General features: G+C 28.8%; 1 protein-coding gene across 1 annotated transcript in view; it reads left to right on the forward strand.

Annotated features, from left to right (window-relative positions):
- The window catches only part of LOC135125453 (phosrestin-2-like), a 153,419-nt gene that overhangs the window by 7,854 nt on the left and 120,548 nt on the right, over positions 1 to 25,017 (forward strand). The window contains exons 2-3 of the mRNA XM_064051091.1: positions 16,016 to 16,177; positions 22,484 to 22,528. Coding sequence (XP_063907161.1) covers positions 16,134 to 16,177; positions 22,484 to 22,528 — 89 coding nt within the window. The 5' untranslated portion in view covers positions 16,016 to 16,133. The remainder of the gene's footprint in view (positions 1 to 16,015; positions 16,178 to 22,483; positions 22,529 to 25,017) is intronic.

The following is a 25,017-nucleotide window of genomic DNA, read 5'->3' on the forward strand; positions in this document are numbered from 1 at the left end:
GAAAGCATCAAAGAAGATTTATTTAGAATTGCCCCAAAGGGCCAATCTTGAATGAAACTCCAAAAACAAAAGCTCCCCGGTCAAACATCTCCCCTTTATTAGTCCAGAATTTTAAGTGGTTTGTATTCATAACCGCCCTCCGTCAGTCAGTCTTTAATATTCGTAGTTAAACTTTGTCGTCCCGAACAAGCAAATTATCCTGTGTGCTCCCAAATGGACCGCTTTCATTTTCGCCGTGTTTTCGTCCTCATCCGCCCCCGTCAATCCCCGAAGGTCACATCCATCCTTTTACTGTTCATTTGCCCTTCGAAACCGTTCATGCAACTTTCCCATTTCTATTTATTTATTTATTTATCGGGGAAAAAGAGTGTTGACCTTTTGTTGCTCCTGCAGAAAGAGGGTTAGGAGAAAGCTCAAGGGCTTTAGGAAGGTGATTCATTTCCACGAGGTGTGTTGGCAGACTGTTAATTGTTTGCAGAAAAAGTTCTTTGTTGTGTGGAGATGTGGGATTTTTTAATGACGAGGCAAGAAGTTGCGCAGATTTCGGGGATTTATAAATACGAAGTAATTTTCTTGGTGGATTTTCAACAGTCGAATAAATTCGGGGAGCGCTTCGGTGGGTTTAATTAAAATTGACAGGTATTTACGGACTTGTTAAATTTAGCGTGGCGGTTGTGTATTTCTTGACGTATTAAAATTAACTAATGTTAATTAAAGTGCTAAAGGAAATTGTAAGGCAAGAATTTTGTGTTTACGGAGTAATTAACAACTCCAAAATCGACTAATTATGAACGAGGAAGAATATTTTTTATGCGAGCAGTTGGTTGATGAAAATTAAATTTAGTCATAAATATGATATACAAATTTAACCTCCGCTGGAGGCTGTGGCCATAATTTATGCATGCAATTGTAACGGGGCCAAATTACTGCATTAATGTCAGTTCAGTGGTAAAGTTTTAAAAAATACGGTCGGACACACTGAAAATAAAGCTTTATCAAACGAGATTTATATGTGTACACTAAATTCTGTGCAGAAATAAATTGTGCTCAGTTGGAGTAAAAAAATCAACTTAAAAGCCATCTTGTCAATATTTAAGAACATCGTTTTCCCGTTGCCTTAACACTTCCAATTTTCTTGAAAAATCCTAAAAGTTGCCATATTTCAATTGGCCATTCTTTAAAAATGATAGAAGTTGTCGAAGAAATGGGGCCAAAAGTAACTTCGGGAGGTCGAAATTTACAAGAAAATGTTTGTTTATGAAAAGGTTGCTGAAAAAATACCAAAAAATTCAGCGACTGCGAATTCCAAAAATATAGGGGATTTAAGGTGCAAGATTCCAATAATATTAATAACAATAATAATATTTATGGATTTCAACAGGAAGAGATTCCAATTACAGAAACCAAATGAACTAAAAATAAACTCCTACACTGACTCTAACTGCCCTTAAAATGCACCCTGGGCTGAGATATGTGTCTTAAGTAGAGGTTAATAATTAAAACTGATTGGTTTTGTCGCCTTTAAAACCTTCACTAAAAATCGGCTTACATTTGAATTATTTTCTTTTGATTCAATCAATTGTTGGACTTCTTGGATTTTCGATCTTTCTACTTTTCGTTTTTTCGAGTTTTGGATTTTTTGATTTCTGAATTTTCGATTTTTTGACTTCGATTTTCCGACATGATTTTTCAATTTCCCGATTCTTCAATTTTTGGATTTTTCCACTTTTTGTTTTCTTGTTTTTGGGATTTTTAGACCTTCCTATTTTTGGTTTTTCTGATTCGATTTTTGATTTTTGGATTATTCGACTTTACGTTTCTTCGATATTTGTATTTTACGACTCCTTGATTTTTTCTGATTTTCCGAATTTTGGATTTTTGCATTCTTCAATTTCTAGATTTTTGGATTTTTTATCTTTCCACTTTACGATTTGTTTTTTGTATTTTTTGGCTTTTCTGATTTATCAAATTTTTGGCGTTTTGGATTTTTGATTTTTCGCCTTTTTCATTTTTGATTTTTGAATTTTTCGACTTTTCTTTCTTCGATTTTTTAATTTTTAGATATTTTTAGACTTCGAATTCACAATTTTTGGATTTTTCGACTTTTTAGGTTTTTTGGAACTTTCGATTTTTCTATTTTTCGAGTTTTTGATTTCTTGATTTTGAAAAAGTTGACAAAAACTTTCCAAAAAATATAAGGATATAGATTTAGACGCTCTGATTCCAAAAATATAGCATGTTTAAGGGCTCAGTACAAAATTGTCATATTTGAGTTATCGAAGAAATGAGCCCGAAAGTAATTTTGGATTTTTCATTTTTCGACTTTCCCATTTTTTGATGATTCGACTTTTCGATTTTTCGAAGTTTGAATTTTTTATTTATCAATTTTTGGACTTTTCTACCTTTCAACTTCGCAAATTTTCGATTTTTCCATTTTTTGATTTTTTGATTTCTCTATTTTTCATCTTTTCAATTTTTGGACTTCGTTTCTCTACATTTCGACTTTTCGATTTTCCAGTTTTTGGATTTTTAGACTTTTCTTCATTTTTGTATTATTCTACTTTTCGATTTTCCCATTTTTGTTTTTTTTTTTAATTTTTTGACTTTCTGATTTTTCGATTCTCCGGTTTTTAGGCTTTTCGATTTTTGGATTTTCCGATTTTTGACATCGATTTTATAATTTTTACATTTTTTGGCTATCCCATTTTTGGATTTGTCGATCTTTCGATTTCTGGACTCGATTTTTGGATTTTTCGTCGTTCTGATTTCTCTATTTAAATTTTTCATTTTTCAATTAATGGATTTTTCGACTTTTTCGGTTTCTCGGTTTTAGATTTTTAAATTTTTCGAAAATATTTTACTTTCTCGATTTCTGGACTTTCTAATTTTTTAATTTTTGGATTTTTCTACCTTTCGACTTTTCAATTAATCGATTTTTCGATTTTTTAATTTTTTGATTTCGCTATTTTTCATCTTTTCAATTTTTCGACTTCGTTTCTCAATTTTTCGACTTCGATTTTCCAATGTTTGGATTTTTAGATTTTTCTTCATTTTTGTTTTATTCTACTTTTCGATTTTCCCATTTTTGGTTTTTTTGATTATATGACTTTCTGATTTTTCGATTCTCCGGTTTTTAATCTTTTCGATTTTTGGATTTTCCGATTTTTGACTCATCCATTTTCTAATTTTTACATTTTTTGGCTTTCCCACTTTTGGATTTGTCGATCTTTTGATTTCTGAACTCGATTTTTGGATTTTTCGACTTTCTGATTTCTCTGTGTAAATTTTTCATTTTTCAATTAATGGATTTTTCGACTTTTTCGGTTTCTCGGTTTTAGATTTTTAAATATTTCGAAAATTTTCGCTTTCTCGATTTCTGGACTTCCCGATTTTTAAATTTTTGGATTTTTCTACCTTTCGACTTCTCAATTTTTTGATTTTTGGATTGTAGACTTGATTTTTCGATTCTCGGATTTTTCAATTTTTTCATTTCTCTGTTTCAGCTTTTTGATTTTTCTACGTAATTTTTCAATTTTTCGATTTTTAGACTTTTCAATTTTTCTATTTTTAGACTTTTCTTCATTTTTGTATTTCTCTACTTTTCGACTTTCCCATTTTTGGATATTTCGGTTTTTTGACTTTTTTTTTGGCCGAAATTTTCATTGGGGGGTTTTTTGATTTTGAAAAAGTTGCCGCAAAATTACAAAAAAATGCAAGGGAAATGAGCCCAAAAGTAATTTTGGATTTTTCATTTTTCGACATTCCCATTTTTTGATGATTCGACTTTTCGCTTTTTCGAATTTTGGATTTTTCATTTATTGATTTTTGGATTTTTCTACCTTTCAACTTCTCAATTTTCTGGTTTTTGGATCGTAAACTCGATTTTTTGATTTTCGGATTTTCCGATTTTTCGATTTTTTGATTTTTTGATTTCTCTGTTTTTCATCTTTTCGATTTTTCGACTTCGTTACTCAATTTTTCGGTTTTTCGATTTTTGAATTTTTGATTTTTCCACTTTACGATTTGTATTTTGTAGTTCTTGGCTTCGTTTTTCTTGTTTATCAAATTTTTGGACTTTTGGGCTTTTAATTTTTCGCCTTTTTTATTTTTAATTTTTTGATTTTCGACTTTTCTTTCTTCGATTTTTTAAGTTTTAGATATTTTTAGACTTCGAATTTACGAGTTTTGGATTTTTCGACTTTTCAGGTTTTTTGGAATTTTCGATTTTTCTATTTTTCGAGTTTTTGATTTCTTGGTTTTGAAAAAGTTGCCAAGAAATTTCCAAAAAATGCAGGGATATAGATTTTGACGCTCTAATTCCAAAAATATAGCATGTTTAAAGCCTCGGTACAAAATTGTCCTATTTCATTTGGCAATTCTGGAAAAATGGTAGGAGTTGTCGAAGAAATGAGCCCAAAAGTAACTCTGGATTTTTCATTTTTCGACTTTCCCATTTTTTGATGATTCGACTTTTCGCTTTTTCGATTTTTGGATTTTTCATTTATCGATTTTTGGATTTTTCTACCTTTCAACTTCTTATTTTGCTTGTTTTTGGATCGTAAACTCGATTTTTTGATTTTCGGATTTTCCGATTTTTCGATTTTTCGGTTTTTCGACTTTCCAATTTTCCAATTTTTGGATTTTTAGACTTTTCTTCATTTTTGTATTATTCCATTTTTCGATTTTCCTATTTTTGGTTTTTTTGATTTTTTGACTTTCTGATTTTTCGATTCACCAGTTTTTTGACTTTTCGATTTTTGGATTTTCCGATTTTTGACATCGATTTTCTAATTTTTACAGTTTTTGTCTTTCCCATTTTTGGATTTGTCGATCTTTGGATTTCTGGACTCGATTTTTGGATTTTTCGACTTTCTGATTTCTCTATTTAAATTTTTCATTTTTCAATTTATGTATTTTTCGACTTTTTCGGTTTCTCGGTTTTAGATTTTTAAATTTTTCGAAAATATTTTACTTTCTCGATTTCTGGACTTTCCGATTTTTTAATTTTTGGATTTTTCTACCTTTCGACTTCTCAATTTTTTGATTTTTGGATTGTGGACTCGATTTTTTTATTCTCGTATTTTTCAATTTTTCCATTTCTCTATGTTTCAGCTTTTTGATTTTTCTACGTAATTTATCAATTTTTCGATTTTTAGACTTTTCAATTTTTCAATTTTTAAACTTTTCTTCATTTTTGTATTTCTCTACTTTTCAACTTTCCCATTTTTGGATTTTTCGGTTTTTTGGCCGAAATTTTTATAAGGGGGTTTTTGATTTTGAAAGAGTTGCTGCAAAATTACAAAGAAATGAAAGGATATAGATTTAGTCGTTCTGATTCCAAAAATAGCATGTTTAAGGCCTCGGTGCAAAATTGTCATATTTCAATTGGCAATTCTGGAAAAATAGTAGGAGTTTTCGAAGAAATGAGCCCAAAAGTAACTTTGGATTTTTTATTTTTCGACTTTCCCATTTTTTGATGATTCGACTTTTCGAATTTTGGATTTTTCATTTATCGATTTTTGTATTTCTACCTTTCAACTTCTCAATTTTCTGGTTTTTCGATCGTAAACTCGATTTTTTGATTTTCGGATTTTTCGATTTTTCGATTTTTTGATTTTTTGAGATCTCTATTTCTCATTTTTTCGATTTTTCGACTTCGTTTCTCAATTTTTCGATTTTTCGACTTTTCAATTTTCCAATTTTTGGATTTTTAGACTTTTCTTCATTTTTGTATTATTCTACTTTTCGATTTTTCCATTTTTGGTTTTTTAAATTTTTTGCCTTTCTGACTTTTCGATTCTCCGGTTTTTAGACTTTTCGATTTTTGGATTTTCCGATTTTTGACTATTTGACTAATTTTCTAATTTTTATATTTTTTGGCTTTCCCATTTTTGGATTTGGCGATCTTTCGATTTCTGGACTCGTTTTTTGGATTTTTCGAATTTTTGATTTCTCTATTTAAATTTTTTATTTTTCAATTAATGGATTTTTTGACTTTTTCGTATTCTCGGTTTTAGATTTTTAAATGTTTCGAAAATATTTCACTTTCTCGATTTCTGCACTTTCCAATTTTTTAATTTTTGGATTTTTCTACCTTTTGACTTCTCAATTTTTCGATTTTTTGATTCTCGGATTTTTCAGTTTTTCCATTTCTTTGTTTCAGCTTTTTGATTTTTCTACGTAATTTTTCAATTTTCCGATTTTTAGACGTTTCAATTTTTCAATTTTTCGATTTTTCCACTTTTTGTTTTCTTGATTTTGAGATTTTTAGACCTTCCTATTTTCGGTTTTTTTGATTTTTCGGCTTTACGTTTCTTCGATATTTGTATTTTTCGACTCTTTGATTTTTGACTTTCTGATATTTAGAGTTTTCGATTTTCCGAATTTTGGATTTTTATATTTTTCGATTTTTCGGTTTTTGAATTTTTGATTTTTCCACTTTACAATTTGTTTTTTGTAGTTTTTGGCTTCATTTTTCTGGTTTATCAAATTTTTGGACTTTTGAACTTTTAATTTTTCGCCTTTTTTATTTCTGATTTTTTGATTTTCGACTTTTCTTTCTTCGATTTTTTAATTTTTAGATATTTTTAGACTTCGAATTTACGATTTTTGGATTTTTCGACTTTTCAGGTTTTTTGGAATTTTCGATTTTTCTATTTTTCGAGTTTTTGATTTCTTGGTTTTGAAAAAGTTGCCAAGAAATTTCCAAAAAATGCAGGGATATAGATTTTGACGCTCTCATTCCAAAAATATAGCATGTTTAAAGCCTCGGTATAAAATTGTCCTATTTCATTTGGCAATTCTGGAAAAATGGTAGGAGTTTTCGAAGAAATGAGCCCAAAAGTAACTTTGGATTTTTCATTTTTCGACTTTCCCATTTTTTGATGATCCGAATTTTCGCTTTTTCGAATTTTGGATTTTTCATTTATCGATTTTTGGATTTTTCTACCTTTCAACTTCTCAATTTTCTGGTTTTTGGATCGTAAACTCGATTTTTGGATTTTCGGATTTTTCGATTTTTTGAATTTTTGATTTCTCTATTTTTCATCTTTTCGATTTTTCGAGTTCGTTTCTCAATTTTTCGATTTCTCGACTTTTCAATTTTCCAATTTTTGGATTTTTAGACTTTTCTTCATTTTTGTATTATTCTACTTTTCGATTTTCCCATTTTTGGTTTTTTAAATTTTTTGCCTTTCTGACTTTTCGATTCTCCGGTTTTTAGACTTTTCGATTTTTGGATTTTCCGATTTTTGACTCATCGATTTTCTAATTTTTACAGTTTTTGGCTTTCCCATTTTTGGAATTGTCGATCTTTAGATTTCTGGACTCGATTTTTGGATTTTTCGACTTTCTGATTTCTCTATTTAAAATTTTCATTTTTCAATTAATGGATTTTTAAACTTTTTCGGTTTCTCGGTTTTAGATTTTTAAATTTTTCGAAAATATTTCACTTTCTCGATTTCTGGACTTTCCGATTTTGTAATTTTTGGATTTTTCTACCTTTCAACTTCTCAATTTTTTGATTTTTGGATTGTGGACTCGATTTTTTGATTCTCGGTTTTTTCAATTTTTCCATTTTTCTATGTTTCAGCTTTTTGATTTTTCTACGTAATTTTTCAATATTTTGGTTTTTAGACTTTTCAATTTTTCAATTTTTAGACTTTACTTCATTTTTGTATTTCTCTACTTTTCGACTTTCCCATTTTTGGATTTTTCGGTTTTTTGACATTTTTTTGGCCGAAATTTTCATAGGGTTTTTTTTTATTTTAAAAAAGTTGCTGAAAAATTACAAAAAAATTCAAGGATAGAGATTTCGACGCGTTGATTCCAAAAACATACAATTTTTTGGAAAATCGTAAAAATTGCCATATTTCAAATGGCGATTCTGGTCAAATGGCAGGAGTTATCACAGAAATGGGTCCGAAAGTAGCTTCTAGAGGTCGAAATCTTCAAGAAAATGTCTGGTTGAATTTCGAAAATGGTCGAAATTTCCAAAAATATAGCATGTTTAAAGTTCCGAATCAACATTTTGGAAAAATTTTATTTGAAATCCAAATTTTTTAAAAAATGAACAAGATTTTAGCAATGTTCGCTAGAAAATCAATTAAAATAATAGAAATAGTAGTGCATTGTTGTATTTTATTTTCTACGTTATTTATATATCTCAAAGCTCGAAAATACATCCCACGTAAACTATGACGCAAAACGTTTGTCTGTTCTATTAATTTCGACAACATTTCAACATCATTTTAATTAGACGACACTCACAACAGTTTGTGTTTTCGTTCTATGAGCAGCCCCCAAGATAGATTTGCAAGTTTACATTACCCATGTTATTTCGATCAGTGCAGTTAGTGCTTCTTGCCACCAACTTCACTTTAACTTGTGTTTGTTGAACAAGAAAATCAAATGCTCGTGCACTCGCCACATTTACTAATTATGAGTTTAGGTGATAAACGATAACGTACATGTATCACTTGATTAAGCTCTAAGCTCTCGACATGGAAGTGGTAATTGCATCGTAAACACAATTAGCCTCCGAAACTACCAGGATTACAATCGCGCACGTTTCGGATCACTTATAAAGTTTCAAGGAAGATTTTTTTCCGCTTCACTTAAAGTATTAATCACTGGAAACAACCGTTTTCATGCTGGGAGCAAAATATCGATAAAAAACAAATTAAACTGTCGTAACTTTTTTACAGTTCTCTTATATTTCCCTGTTTTATTGTCATTAATTTTTTATTGTCGAATTTACCGTCCACATTCCGACAACACGTGAATTCATGGCGACATTCTCCATTTCGAGATTTCGGCGACGTCCGATCGGCTTTAACGAGACGAGGGAAAGTCGGCGATGACAACTAAATTAAATAATAAATGAGGAGAAAAATAAGGAAATTTTGGGCTTGATGAAAGAGAAACAATGAATTTACCGCAGGCGAGTTGAATAGGAAATTACATTTATAAGAGCGGCTCTGCACTCAAAGATTTAGTTTTTGTAAATAAATGATTCAATTACGTCTTTAAAATACACAAAGGTTTATGTAGGGACTGGGATTAATGGCATTTTTGGAAAAAAAACTGGGGAAAGGCGGGTGTTGGGGGTTTTGGGGTCGTTATGTTTACAGTCTGGATAATTGATGTAAAATAAAAAAAGTTCAATTTTAAATTTTTCAATTTTTCGATTCTTCAAATTTCATTTTTACAATTTTCGTTTTGCAATTTTTCGTTTCGGTTTGTTTCGAATGTTTCGATTTTCAATTTTTAATTTTATAATTATTTGTTTTTTCAAATTTTTGTTTATGCAGTTTTTCGTTGTTTTAATTTTTCCGATCAGTTTTCCGATTTTTCACTTTTTCGGTTATTCAATTTTTGATTTGTAATTTGTTTACTTTTTATCTTAAATATGTAATAACAATTATAACTTTTAAAATTTTTTACTTTTCACTGTCAAAGTTTTTTCGTTTACAATTTTGACGATTTTTCGATTTTGCATTTTTGGGTTTAGATTTTTTTTTCCATGTTTCAATATTTCGGTTCTTCAGTTCGTCGATTTGCAATTTTTCTATTTTTTATTTTTACGATTTTGCAATTTTTCGTTTCTTCAGTTTTTGGATTTGTCAGTTTTTTCGATTTTTGAATTATTTTCGAATTTTTAGTGTTTAGATTTTTAATTTTTCGATTTTCAACTTTTCGAATAAAAAAAAATGTAAAAACTGCAGAATTGTATGAAATCAAGAACTTCAAAAAAATAGGACACAAACTGAAAATTCGAAAAATTAAAAAAAAATGAGTTACTTTAAAATTGAAAAATGAAAACTAGAAGAAATGACAAATTAAAAATATCGGAAATTTGAAAAATCCAAAAATCGAAAAGTCGAAAAACAGAAATCTAAAAATTGCAAAATCAAAAAATGCAAAAATCCAAAAATAGAGTAATCGAAAAGTCGGAAAATCGAATAAAATCTAAAAATCAGAAAGGCGAAAAGTCGAAAAATACAAAAATTGAAAATTTAAAATTTCCAAAAAGTAAAAATCCAAAAATTCGAGAAATCAATATGTCGTAGAGCGGAAAATCGAGAAATCGAAAATTCGAAAGTTCTAAATATTCGAAATTCCAAAAATTGAGAAATCGAATTCTCGAAGAAAGAAAAGTCAAAAACTCGAAAAGTAAAAAAATTTCGAAGTGGGATTTTCGAAAAATCTAAAAATCGAGAAATCGGTATGTCGAAAAAACAATGAATCGAAAACTCGAAGTCAAAAATTGAACAACCAAAAATGGAAAAGACGAAATATCCAAAAATTGAAAAATCGGTCTCTGAAAATCGAAAAATGGAAAATAAAAGAAACCGAAAAGTCGAAAAATCCAAAACTTGAAAAGTCGGAAAGTTTAAAAATCGAGAAATTGAAATATTGAAAAGTCGAGAATTTGAAAAATCTATAAATTGAAAAGTCAAAAAATCCGAAGATTGAGAAGTTGAAGCCTAAAAACCGAGAAATTGAAAAGCCGAAAATTACAAATATTCAAAAATCCAAAAATTGCAACGTCGAAATGTCGAAGAACGAAAAATCAAAAATTCAAAAAGTCGAGGAAATTCGAAAAATCCAAAAATCGAGAAAGCTAAAAATTCGGAAGTAGACAAATGGAAAAATCTCGTGTTCAGATATCGAAAAACAGAAAAACAAAAAAATTGGAAGGTCGAAAAGTCCAAAAATGGGAAAAACAACGAGTCCAAAAATTTTAAAAATCAAAATTTTTTAACTGTTTGTGTTTTCAAACATTGAAAATTCGAAAAGTCAAAATACCGAGAAATTGATAAATGGAAAAGTTGGAAAGTTGAAAAATCTAAAATTGAGAAACCGGAAAGTCAAAAATCGAATAAAATCGAAAAATCGGAAAGGTGAAAAATCGGAAAATACAAAAACTGGAAAGTCTACAAATCCAAAAATCGAAAATCGAAAATTTGAAAAATGTAAAAATCCAAAAACTGAGAAATCGAAATGTCATAGAACGGAAAATCGAGAAATCGAAAACCGAAAATTCCAAATATCCAAAAATCTAAAAATTGAAAAATCAAAATTTCGAAGAACGAAAAGTCTAAAAATCGAAAGTTAAAAAATTCCAAAATAAGAAATTCGAAAAATCTAAAAATCGAGAAATCGAATGTCGAAAAAACAATAAATCGAATTAAAAAATCGAACAAACCAAAAATGGAAACGACAAATTTTGAATATTTATTCAAAAAATCGATATCTAAAAATCGAAAAATTGAAAAGTCGAAAAGTTTAAAAGTCGAGAAATTGAAATATGGGAAAGTCGAAAATTTGAAAAGTTTAGAAATCGAAAAGCCAAAAAGTCGAAAATTTGAAAAATGTAAAAATCCCAAAGAGGAAATTCGAAAAATCTAAAAATCGAGAAATCGAAAAGTTGAAAATCCGAAGATTGAAATATCGAAGCCTACAAATCGAGAAATTGAAAACCGAAAATTCCTAATATTCAAAAATCTAAAAATTGAAAAACGAAAATTTCGAAGAACGAAAAGCCAAAAATTCGAAAAGTTAAAAAATTCCAAAATAAGAAATTCGAAAAATCTAAAAATCGAGAAATCGAAAAGTTGAAAATCCGAAGATTGAAAAGTCGAAGCCTACAAATCGAGAAATTGAAAAACCGAAAATCCCAAATATTCAAAAATCCAAAAATTTAAAAATCAAAATGTCGAAGAACGCAAACAAAAATAAGAAGGCCGAAAAATAAGAAAATCTAATGTCTAGAAATCGAAAAGCAGAAAAATAGAAAAATCGGAAGGTTGAAAAATTCGGGAAGTTAAAGTACCGAGAAATTGAAAAATAGAAAATTCCAAATATTCAAAAATCCAAAAATTGAAAAATCGAGTTGTCGAAGAACGAAAAGTGAAAAAATTCCAAAATGGGAAGTTCGAAAAATCTAAAAATCGAAGAATTGATATTTCGAAAAAACAATGAATCGAAAATTCGAAGTCGAAAATCGAACAAACCAAAAATAGATAAGACGAAATATTCAAAATTTGAAAAATCGGTATCTAAAAATCGAAAAATGGAAAATTAAAGAAATCTAAAAGTCGAAAAATTCAAACATGGAAAATTCTAAAAGTTTAAAATTCGAGAAATTGAAATATCAGAAAGTCGAAATTTTAAAAAATCTATAATCGAAAAGTCAAAAAATCCGAAGATTGAAAAGTTGAAGCCTAAAAACTCAGAAATTGAAGAGCCGAAAATTCCAAATATTCAAAAATCCAAAAATTGCAAAGTCGAAATGTCGAAGAACGAAAGATCAAAAATTCAAAAAGTCGAAAAATCCCAAATGGGAAATTCGAAAAATCCAAAAATCGAGAAAGCTAAAAATTCGGAAGTCGGAAATTAGAAAAATCTCATGTCCAGAAATCGAACAGCAGAAAAACAAAAAAAAATTGGAAGGTCGAAAAGTCCAAAAATGGGAAAAACAAAGAATCTAAAAATTTATAAAATCAAAATTTTTTAACTTTTTGTGTTTTCAAAAATTAAAAATTCGAAAAGTCTAAATACCGAGAAATTAATAAATGGAAAAGTTGGAAAGTTGAAAAATCTAAAATTGAGAAACCGGGAAGTCAAAAATCGAATATAATCGAAAAATCGGAAAGGCGAAAAATCGAAAAATAAAAAAACTGGAAAGTCTACAAATCCAAAAATCGAAAATCGAAAATTTGAAAAATGTAAAAATCCAAAAACCGAGAAATCGAAATGTCGTAAAACGAAAAATCGAGAAATTGAAAAAATGAAACTTCCAAATTTTCAAAAATCCAAAAATTGAAAAATCGAATTCTCGAACAACGAAAAGTCAAAAATTCGAAAACTCAAAAAATTACAAAATGGGAAGTTCGAAGAATCTAAAATCGAGAAATCGATATGTCGAAAAAATAATAAATCGAAAAATCCAAGTCAAAAGTTGAACAAACCAAAAATGGAAAAGACGAAATATCCAAAATTTGAAAAATTGGTCTCTAAAAATCGAAAAATGGAAAATCAAAGAAATCGAAAAGTTGAAAAATCCAAAAATTGAAAAGTCGAAAAGTTTCAAAGTCGAAAAATTTAAATACGGAAAAGTCGAAAATTTGAAAAATCTAAAGTCGAAAACTCAAAAACAGAGAAATCGAAAAATCGAAAAATCAAATAATGAAAAAATTCAAAAATTGAGAAATCGGAAAGTCGGAAAATTGAATATGATCAAAAAAATTGGAAAGTCGAAATGTGGAATCAAAAAATTGGAAAATTGGAAATTTGGAAAGTCTAAAATCGAAAACGCGGAAAACAAAGAAACCGAAAACACGAAACATCAAAAAATGCAAAACTCCAAAAATACAGAAATCGAAATTTTTGAAAATTTGAAAATTAAAGATTTGTAAGTTCAAAAACTGATAAATCGAAATATCCAAAAATCGATTTGTCGAAAAATCGGAAACTAGCCAGCTCGAAATGTCGAAAATTTCAAATAGTCGAAAAATAGTGAAATCGAAAAACCAAAAAGACAAAAAATCAAAATATTCAAAAGACAAAAGATCCAAAAATGGACACACCGAAAAGTCTAAAAATCGAGAAATCTAAAATCGAAATGTGAAAAAAACTAAAATCCAAAAATTGAAAATTCGAAAAACGAAAAATCGAAGAATCGAAAAATTCAAAAATTACCAAATCGAGAGACTGAAAAATCAAATTGAAATTCTAAAAGTCAAAAAATCGAAGATTCGAAAAATCAAAAAATCGAGGAATCGAAAAGTCCAAAAAATTCAAAAATAGAAAAATCGAGAGATCGTAAAATAAAAGTAGAGAAATGTAAAAATCGAGAAATCAGCCAATCGAAGAACCGGAAAGTGAAAAAATCGAAAAATCCAATAATAGGAAAGCCGAGAAATCGAAAATTTTAAAAACGAAAAAGAAAAACAAGTGAAAACATCGGAATGTCGAAAAATCCAAAAACATAGAAATTAGGAATTCGAAATGGTCGAAAAATCAAAAAGTCGAAAAGTGAAGAAATCGAAAAATCGAGATGTCAAATAATGAAACAATTCAAAAATTGAGAAATCGAAAAGTCGGAAAATCGAATATGATCAAAAAAATTGGAAAGACGAAATGTGGAAGAACGAAAAATCAAAAAATTGGAAAATCGGAAATTTGAAAAATCTAAAATCGGAAACTCAAAAACAGAGAAATCGAAAAATCGAAAAGTCAAATAATGAAACAATTCAAAAATTGAGAAATCGAGAAGTCGGAAAATCGAATATGATCTAAAAAATTGGAAAGACGAAATGTGGAAGAACGAAAAATCAAAAAATTGGATAATCGGAAATTTGAAAAATCTAAAATCGAATACTCGAAAAACAAAGAAACCGAAAAATCGAAACATCAAAAAATGCAAAACCCCAAAAATAAATTTGTAAATCGAAATTTTTGAAAATTCGAAAATTAAATTAAAACTTTCGATCAAAAACTGATAAATCGGAAAAAACAAAATCGTAATATCCAAAAATCGATTTGTCGAAAAATCGAAAACTGGCCAACTCGAAATGTGGAAAAATTTCAAATAGTTGAAAAATAGAGAAATCGAAAAACCGAAAAGTCAAAAAGTCAAAACATTCAAATGTCAAGAAATTAAAAAGACAAAAGATGCAAAAATTGACAAATTGAAAAGTTTAAAAATCGAGAAATCTAAAATTGAAATGTGAAAAAATTTAAATCCAAAAATTGAAAATTCGAAAAGCGAAAAATCGAAGAATCAAAAAATTCAAAAATTACCAAATCGAGAGTGAAAATCAATTTGGAATTCTAAAAGTAAAAAATCGAAGATTCGAAAAATCAAAAAATCGAGGAATCGAAAATCCAAAAAATCCAAAAATAGAAAAATCGAGAAATCTAAGAATAGAAGAACTGAAAAATCGAAAAGTAGAGAAATGTAAAAATCGAGAAATCGGAAAGTTGAGAAATAGAGAAATCGAAAAATCGGAAAGTCCAAAAACAGGCTAATCGAAAAATCGAAAAGTCCAAAAATAGGAAAGCCGAGAAATCGAAAATTCTGAAAACAAAAAAAACAAGTAAAAATATCGGAATGTCGAAAAATCCAAGAACATAGAAATTAGGAATTCGAAATAGTCGAAAAATTAAGAAATCAAAAAAGCGAAAAATCGAACAACCGAAAAATCTAAAAATTCAAAAGTCGAGAAATAAAAAAGTCAAAAAATTCAAAAGTTGACAAATCGAAAAGTCTAAAAATCGAAAAATTGAAAAGTCGAAAAATCGAAGTTAAAAATCGAAAAATTAAAAAAATCCAAAAGTCTAAAAATCGAGCAATTGAAACATCGAAAAGTCGAAAAACTGAAACATCAAAAATCAGCCTCGTAAAATATTCTTTTATGATGATCCTTATAAGTTAAAATAAAGTCTGAATGACTAGCGTGAAAACTCAATACGGATTCATGGATCACAAGTGCAGGAGTATCTTATTTTATATAATTAAAGAATATATATTATTGTAAATTTGGGGATGACGTCATTCTATTGATGGTGAGAGTGATTATTTAAATTTTGGTTTTTGTTTTACCAACACACAAAATTTGACAGCAATCAGTCCACAGACAGACCAACCGCGAAATTAAATTCAACTCTAACTAGTTAGCGAAAGTGGCGCAGTCGTTAGGATTGATTTCAGTTCGATGCCGCCACCTCGTCCCCCGAAACCCAGCAGGTGTATGCACCCACCAGCCGCCGTTTTTGTTTTAGAATCACCCAGTCTCCGATATTAAAAAGCTTGCTTCATCATCTCGCAATAAATCACCCGAAATTGACACGGCGTAACGTTTTAAACCCGCTTTATGTCAAGAGAGTCGTTTTCCCCGCAAATAATAAAAAATAAAGTGATTAAGCCCAAGAGCCGCTAAGAAAATATGAATTTTCCTCCAAGCACAAGTGGCAAATTCTCCACATAAAATTTAATTTCATTTTACAGGTTTGCTGGTCCCCGCCAAGAAATTCCATCATCCTGAAAGCAATTTCAATTATTTATAAAGTGAAGAAAAATTCGCTTTTTCGAGCTTTATTAAAGTATTTCGAGTGGTCGCTTTCAAATGCCTTCTGAGGACTCGGCCCCGGAAACCGCCGCTCCGGAAAGGTAAGGACTAGTTTCTATCACAGAAGACGATTGATTTTGATCTGTTATAATTTGACTTTTTCGGGGACTCGATTCGGATTAAGCGGTTAACAGCACGTCAAAAATTTAATTAAATGCTGTAATTTTCGTTTACCCGCTGCGCTCAAACCGGAAATTTAATTTGAAAACTTGGTGTTTGCGGTTTCATGGTGGCGGTGTCAAATTTACAGGCATTTTCTCGGTTTATTGATTTTTCATTAACGTGTTAATTATACGGTAATTGACAGAAGTGGCGTTTGTTTATCGGGAGTTTTTATTTTTGAGAAAAATCGATGCAACGTTGGGTTTTCATGGGGAATTCGATTAATGTCCGTCAAAGAGTGCAAGTTGTTGTTTTCGGAGCAGTATTTTATCCATAGTGACGAAAATGTCGGGTGATTAATGTTGGTAGTAATCGAGGCATTCTTGATGATTTGGCGTCACAAAATATGCGGATTTGGAAACATGTTTACCGCGAAGTAACACTGTGTGGACAGGTCAGGTCGGGTTAGATCGGGTCAAGTTTTTTTTAATTTAGTTATTCAAATTTTTTTTTGGATTTTGCGATTTATGAATTTATGTACTTTCCGATTTTAGGATAATTTGATTTTCGGTTTTTGCATTTTTTGATTTCCCTATTTTTGGGTTTGTTCAATTCTCGATTTCTAGACTCTTCGAGTATTCGATTCCTCTATTTTTCGATTTTTTATTTATTTTCTTATTTTCATTGTTATTTTTTAATTTTCGACTTTTTGTTTTTCAATTCTTGGATTTTTGGATTTTTTGAGTTCCTTTTTATTATATCCATATAATATATAAATTGTTACACGTTTAAATTTCCGACTTTTTGGCTTTTGCGATTTTTGATTTTCGAATTTTTCGACTTTCCGTTTTTTCGTGGTTTTGATTTTTTTATTTTGGAATTTTCGATTTTTTGACTTCGCAATCTCTAAATTCTAGATTTTTGGGCTTTTTTGCATAGATTTTGGCGTTTTTCCATTTTTGGTTTTTACGTCTATTTGATTACTAGAGTTCTCACTTTTTGAATTTTGGATTTTTGGTTTTTTTGAATTATTGAATTTTCGAATTTCCAATTTCGGTTTTTTGGATATTTTGACTTCGTTTTTCTGATTTACCAATTGTTGTTTTTGGATTTTCGATTTTTCGACTTTTTGACTGTTTGATTTTTGGATTCTTCGACATTTCTTTCTGGCGAGTTTTGGACTTTTTGATTTTTTGACTTGGCAATTTCCAAATTCTCGATTGTTTGGTTTTTCGACTTTGATTTTTGGACACGATTTTTCAATTCCTCGATTTTTAGGCATTCCGATTTTTTTTAGACTTTTTTGTTTTTGGTGTTTTCGGTTTTTCGAATTTAGATTTTTCGACTAATTGATTTTTCAATTTCCTGACATCTAAGGTTTTTCGTTTTTCGAATTTTATGTTTTTGAATTTTTCAATTTTTGGATTTTTTGACTATCATTTTTATTGAATTTTTGACTTCGTGTTTTGATTTATCAAATTTTTGGACATTTAATTTTTCGAATTATATTTTTTCGATTTTTAAACATTTACGATTTTTTGATTTTCCGGTTTCCCACATTTTGGATTTGCCTTTTTTTCGACTTAACGAGTTTTGAATTCTTCGATTTCCCTACTTTTCTACTTTCCAATGTTTCAATTTTTTGATTTTTCAGCTTCGACTTTTCAATTTTTTAGTTTTCGAGTTTTTGATTTTTTGATTTTAGAATTTTCAATATTTCGACTTTACGTTCAGTTTTTTTTCGACTATCGAATTTTGGATTTTTGAATTTTTAGATTTTTGGGTTTTTGATTTTTCGACTTTACGATTTGTTTGGATATTTTGACTTGGTCCTTTTTGTTTTATCAATTTTTGGGCTTTTGGATTTTGAGTTTTTCACCTTTTTGATTTTTGATTTTCGGATTTTGCGACTTTATAGGTTTTCCATTTGCATTTTTCCGAATTTTCGATTTTTTGATTACTCGATTCTTCGAATTTTCTACTGTTCGATTTCCCAATTTTTGATATTTCCGATTTTTCGACTTTTCCATTTTTCGTCTTTTCGAATTTTCGATTATTCGATTTAGATTTCGCAAATTTTGAATTTTTGTATTTTTCGAATTCCCCATTTTTGAATTTTTCAATTTTTCGACTGTTTGATTTCTCTATTTTTTGGATTTTTGCGTTTTGTGAATTTGTGATTTTTTCCGCTTTTCGATTCATCGCTTTTAGATTTTTCAATTTCTTCCATTTTTCGACTTTTCGATATTTAAACTTCGATTTTTCTATTTTTGGATTTTTTAGTTTTCGAATTTTAGATTTTTGGATTTTTCAATTTTTCGATTTCTCTTTTTTGACTTTTCGTTTTCTTAATATTAAATTTTTCAATTAATTTTTTCGACTTTTCGATTCTTCAATTTTTGGAAATTCCCACTTTCCCAGTTTTAAATTTTTTGATTTTTCGATTTCTAAATTTTTGTACTTGTCGACTTTCTCATTTTTTTAATTTTCGATTTTTTGTTTTATGACATTTCTATTTTTCCATTTTTGGATTTTTGAAATTTTCGTCTTTTTGATTTCTCTAATTTTGGATTTTTTTCAGATTCTCGGTTTTCAGAGTTTCCAATTTTAAAATTATTGGGTTTTTCAACCCTTGGATTTCTAGATTTTTGGATTTTACGGTTTTCCCATTTTTGGATTTTTTGATTATCAACTTTGTGATTTTTCGATTTTTCGGTTCTTCGATTTTTCTACTGTTCGATTTCCCAATTTTTGATATTTCGGACTTTTCGACTTTTCCATTTGTCGTCTTTTCGAATTTTCGATTTAGATTTAGCAAATTTTGAATTTTTGGATTTTTCGAATTCCCCATTTTTGAATTTTTCGATTTTTTGAATTTTCGACTTTATGATTTCTCTAATTTTTAATTTTCTTTTGACTTTTCGATTTTTCGATTTCTCTGTTTATCGACTTCTTTGATTGTCGATTTTTAATTTTCCAATTTTTCGTCTTTTCGAATTTTCGGATTTTCGACAGTTACATTTCGCAATTTTTGAATTTTTAGACTTTTCAAACTCCCCATTTTTGGTTTTTTCAATTTTTCGACTGTTTGATTTTGCTATTTTTTGGATTTTTGCATTTTGTGAATTTTTGAATTTTCCGCTTTTCGAATTATCGCTGTTGGATCTTTCAATTTCTTCCATTTTTCGACTTTTCGATATTTAAACTTTGATTTTTCTGTTTTTGGATTTTTTAGTTTTCGAATTTTAGATTTTTGTTTTTTTCAATTTTTCGATTTCTCTTTTTTGACTTTTTGTTTTCTTATTATTAAATTTTTCAATTTAGTTTTTCGACTTTTCGATTCTTCAATTTTTGGTAATTCTCACTTTCCCAGTTTTCAATTTTTTAATTTTTCGATTTCTAAATTTTTGTACTTTTCGGCTTTCTCATTTTTTTAATTTTCGAGTTTTTGTTTTATGATATTTCTATTTTTCCATTTTTGGATTTTTGAGTTTTTCGTGTTTTTGATTTCTCTGATTTTGGATTTTTTTTCAGATTCTTGATTTTTAGAGTTTCCAATTTTTAAATTTTTGGGTTTTTCAACCCTTGGATTTCTAGATTTTTGGATTTTGCGGTTTTTCCATTTTTGGATTTTTTGATTATCGACTTTGTGATTTTTCAATTTTTCGATTCTTCGATTTTTCTACTCTTCGATTTCCCAAATTTTGATGTTTCAGATTTTTCGACTTTTCCATTTTTCGTCTTTTCGAATTTTTGATTATCGGCATTTAGATTTCGCAAATTTTGAATTTTTGGATTTTTCGAATTCCGCATTTTTGAATTTTTTTGATTTTTCAACTTTTTGATTTCTCTAATTTTGGATTTTCTCTTTCGATTTTTCGATTTCTCTATTTATCGACTTCTTTGATTGTCGATTTTTAATTTTCCAATTTTTCGAATTTTCGGGTTTTCGACATTTAGATTTCACAATTTTTGAATTTTTGGACTTTTCAAACTCTCCATTTTTGGTTTTTTCAGTTTTTCGACTGTTTGATTTTTCTATTTTTTGGATTTTTGCATTTTGTGAATTTTTGAATTTTTCCGCTTTTCGAATTATCGCTTTTAGATTTTTCAATTTCTTCGATTTTTCGACTTTTCGGTATTTAAACTCAATTTTTCTATTTTTGGATTTTTCAATTTCTCTTTTTTGATTTTTCGTTTTCTTAATATTAGACTTTTCAATTTATGTTTTGGACTTTTCGATTCTTCAATTTTTGGATATTCCCGACTTTCTCATTTTTATAATTTTCGATTTTTTGTTTTACATTTCTATTTCTCAATTTTTTGATTTTTGAATTTTTCGACTTTTTGATTACTCTTCGATTTCTCAAATTTTGGATTTTTGGAGTTTTCATTTTTGGAATTTGGATTTTTGAGTTTTCAACTTAGCCACTTTTGTTTTTTGGATTTTATGACTTCGGTTTTTAATTGATCAATTTTTGGACTTTTGGGTTTTTGATTTTTCGACTCTTCGATTTTTGAATTCTGGATTTTTCGACTTTTCTTTTTTCAATTTTTAGACTTTTCCTATTTTAGATTTTTGGATTTTTCGACTTTTTTTCGAATTTTCAGCTTTTCGATTTTTCGATAATGGATTTTCCTGATTTTGACTTTTCGATTTTTCGATTTTTGATTTTTCAATTTTTAGAACTTTCGACTTTTCGATTTTCCCACCTTCCCAGTTTACGATTTTTCCATTTCTCAATTTTTGAATTTCCATGTTTCAATTTTTGGATTTTTCGATGTTTCGATTTCTAAATTTTTGTATTTTTCGACTTTCTCATTTTTAAATTTTTGAGTTTTTCAATTCTTGGATTTCTAGATTTTTGGATTTTGGGGTTTTCCCCTTTTTTGGATTTTTTGATTTTCGACTTTGTGATTTTTCAATTTTTCGGTTCTTCGATTTTTCCACTGTTCGATTTCCCAATTTGATATTTCGGATTTTTCGACTTTTCCATTTTTCGTCTTTTCGAATTTTCGATTATTCAATTTAGATTTCGCAAATTTTGAATTTTTGGATTTTTCGAATTCCCCGTTTTTGAATTTTTCTATTTTTTGATTTTTCGACTCTTTGATTTCTCTAATTTTGGATTTTCTTTTGACTTTTCGATTTTTCGATTTCTCCATTTATCGACTTTTTTGATTGTCGATTTTAAATTTTCCAATTTTTCGGGTTTTCGACATTTACATTTCGCAATTTTTGAATTTTTGGACTTCAAATTCTTTATTTTTGGATTTTTCAATTTTTCAACTGTTTTTGTTTTCTCTATGTAGATTTTTCAATGTATTTTTTGGACTTTTCGATTATTCAATTTCTTGATATTTTGATTTTTCGATTTTTTTACTTTTTTTGTAGTTTTTACTTTTAAAACTTTTTTGAATAAAAAATCTTACTTTTAAAAACAATTTTGTTATTACTGAAGCTGCGGAGACTGGCAACTTGAACATGCTCGTTGCGCTCGCATTCTAAGTGTGTGTTTTCTTTTTTAAAATAAATTTCTTTAATTACATACAAACTCGAAAAGCTGAAAATAAATAAAAACAAGTTAATAAACAACAAAAAAATTAACTCAGACATTTATTTCCTCCCAGGCGACCGAAAAAGTTCGCTTTGTGGATCATTAATGAAGTTTCCAACTGTCGTCACTAGCCTTATCCCCGACTTCATCCACCATCCTTAATTTTACGACAGATTTTTTTTACTACTTCCCGGCGCCTCCACCATTCATGCACCTAATCGATTTTCCGCACCGAAACTCCGGTGCATCGTCCAACGTGCTCCAAATCCGCCCCGACGCCCCAGCACCTGCCAGAAATGAACGCAAACTCTAATTCCGGCTCGAAATTTAAAATAAGTTGATTTAGTCCCGGCGAATTTAGGTCGTCCCAAATTGCCTTCCTCCGGCAACGCAAATACGCTTGATGCCGCTGTTCTTTTATTGCGATATCTGGTCGTAAAGAACCCTTACCCGATTCATTGAATGTTCCCCGGCACTATGATCGATTCTAGTGCCTTCTGCTTCAGAATATGTGTGTTTACTACATGACCTTCCCCGTTTATACACCCCCATTCTGCGATATTGACATCTCGCAGCAAAGTTCGGACCGATATTGGGGGAAATTGAATTTTTCCCAAGAATTTAAAGCGTTTGTGATGTGCGTTTTGTTCGCGTGACGTTTAACTTATTTCTGTTTTCGTGTTTCAGCGGGAATAAAGCGGAACCGAGTGGAGACTCCCTCAGCTCGCAGAGGTAAGTGGTGGCTCTTTTTCGCGGGGTTGGAGGTGAGGAATTCGGAGGGATGGCTGGGGAGACAGTCGTGACGAGTTGAGAGAAGTCGGAATTTCACTTTCTGGATGAATAAAATATGGATTGTGTTTGATTTTGTCTTGGGGGTTCGTCGAGGACTAATTTAAAACGGTCGATTTAATAATGGCTTAAATTTTGCCGAGTCGCTCTATTTTCCTGGAAATTTGTTGTCATTTTTTCATATCACAATTTTCCGATTTTCAGTTTTTCAAGTTTGCAATTTTTCGACACTGCAATTTCTCATTTTTCGATTTTTCAGTTTCTTAGTTTTTAATTTTTCGGTTTTTCAATTTTTTGTTTCCCGATTTTTAATTCTCATTTTCTCCAATTTACATCACAATTTTCCGTTTTTTCATTTGCTTGATTTCTTCAGCGTTCTTTCGATTTTGTAATTTCGTGTCGTAAAATTTTCAAATTTTTAAACTTTGATTTTTCCATACCTCGATTTTCCAATTTTGAAAATTTTCAAGTTTGCAATTTTTGCAGTTCTTAATTATACAATTTTCCGATTTCCCCGATTTTCAATATTTCGATTTTTCCATTTTTAATTTCTCAAGTTTTAGTTTTTCGATTTATCAATTTCGGTCAATTTTTCGTTTTTCTTTTTTCTTCGATATCGATTTCTTCCATTGTTCAATTTCTCCATTTTTCAATGTTTCGCTTTCATAAGTTTCCGTTACTTCAATTTTTCAATTTGCTATGTTACAATTTTCATTTTTCAGTTTTTCAGTATCAATTTTTCAATATTTAAATTTTTGTAACTTTTCAATTTCTGGTTATTTAAGTTTTTCAATTTTTTTATGCTTCAATTTCTCGATTTTTCAATTTTGCAATTTTTGAAGTTTCTCAATTTTTAGTCATTTTGATTTTTCAATTTTTCGATTTCTCAGTTTTGCAAGTTTTTGATTTTAAATTTTTACGTTTTTTCATTTATGATTTTTCAGTTTTAAAATTTTGCAGTTGTTCCATTTTTTTGATTCGAAAAGTTAAAAATCGAAAAAAACTGAAGAAGATGAGAAATCGGTAATTTTAAATGTGAAAAAATCGAAAAGTTAAAAAATCCAAAGATTAAAAAATGAGAAAGTCGATAAGTTCAAAAATTGAAAAGTCTAAAATCGAGGAATTGAAAAATGAAGTCGAAAAATCGAAAAGTCGAAAAACCCAAGAATCCAGAAATTAGGAAGTCGAAAAATCGAGAAATCTAGAAGTCGGAAACTTGAAAAATCGACTCCGAATTTATTTCCTTTCGACAATTGTTTTTTATCACAATTTTTCGTTTTTTCATTTTCTTCCATTTCTCAATGTTTTTCAAATTTTCAGTCTTCAATTGTCCGATTTATTTACTTTCCAATACTTCTATTTCACAATATTTCGGTTTTCCGATTTTGCACTTTTTTTAAATTTCTCATATTTTAATCATTCAATTAAATGCTTCTTCAACTTGTCAAGTTTTTGATTTTCAATTTTCAGATTTTTGAAAGTTTTCCTTTTATACTTTTTAATTTTTTCATTTTTGATTTTTCAATTAAACAGTTTTGTAATTTTTTTCATTCGTTTGTTTCGAAAAATTAAAAATAAAAAAACTGAAAAAACGAAAAATTAAAAAATCACATCAAAAAATCCAAAAATCTAGAAATTACATAAGAAATTGAAAAATCAATTAACAGAAAAGTCGAAAAATGGAAAAATTTAGAACTCGGAAATCGAAAACACGAAATCTTATAATTTTTCTGAAAATCTGAATTTATTTATCCACGACCAATTTTTTGATATTACAATTTTTCGTTTCTTTATTTGCTTTGATCTTGCAATTTTTCCGTTTTTCCTCTTTAATTTTTAATTTTTTCGATTTTTAATTTTTCAGTTATGCAATTTTCGATTTTCAGTTTCTCATTTTTTTTTTATTTTTCCATTTTGTCGATTTTATATCACAAGTTTTCGTTTTTTCATTTGCTTTATTTCTTCAATGTTCTTTCGATTTTGGTAATTTCGTGTGGTAAAATTTTCAAATTTTCAAACTTTGATTTTTCAGTCCCTCGATTTTCCAATTTTGAAATTTTTCAAGTTTGCAATTTTTGGAGTTCTTAATTATACAATTTTCCGATTTCCCCGATTTTTAGTATTTCGATTTTTCCATTTTTAATTTCTTAAGTTTTAATTTTTCGATTTTTCAATTTCGGTTAATTTTTTTACACCACAATTTTTCGGTTTTTTTTTTCATCGATATCGATTTCTTCCATTGTTCAATTTCTCCATTTTTCAATGTTTCGCTTTCATAAGTTTCCGTTTGTTCAATTTTTCGATTTGCAATTTTTCAATATTACAATTTTCATTTTCCAGTTTTTCGTTTCCTCTTGACTTTTGCTTTTCATTTTCTCGATTTTGAATTTTCATTTTTCTGGTTTTATATCAGAGTTTTCGCTTTTCCATTT

The sequence above is a fragment of the Zophobas morio genome, unplaced genomic scaffold (genome assembly GCF_036711695.1).
Source record: "Zophobas morio isolate AGI-343-1 ecotype UQ-CSIRO unplaced genomic scaffold, CSIRO_AGI_Zmor_V1 ptg000008l, whole genome shotgun sequence".
Taxonomy (NCBI): Eukaryota; Metazoa; Arthropoda; class Insecta; order Coleoptera; family Tenebrionidae; genus Zophobas; species Zophobas morio.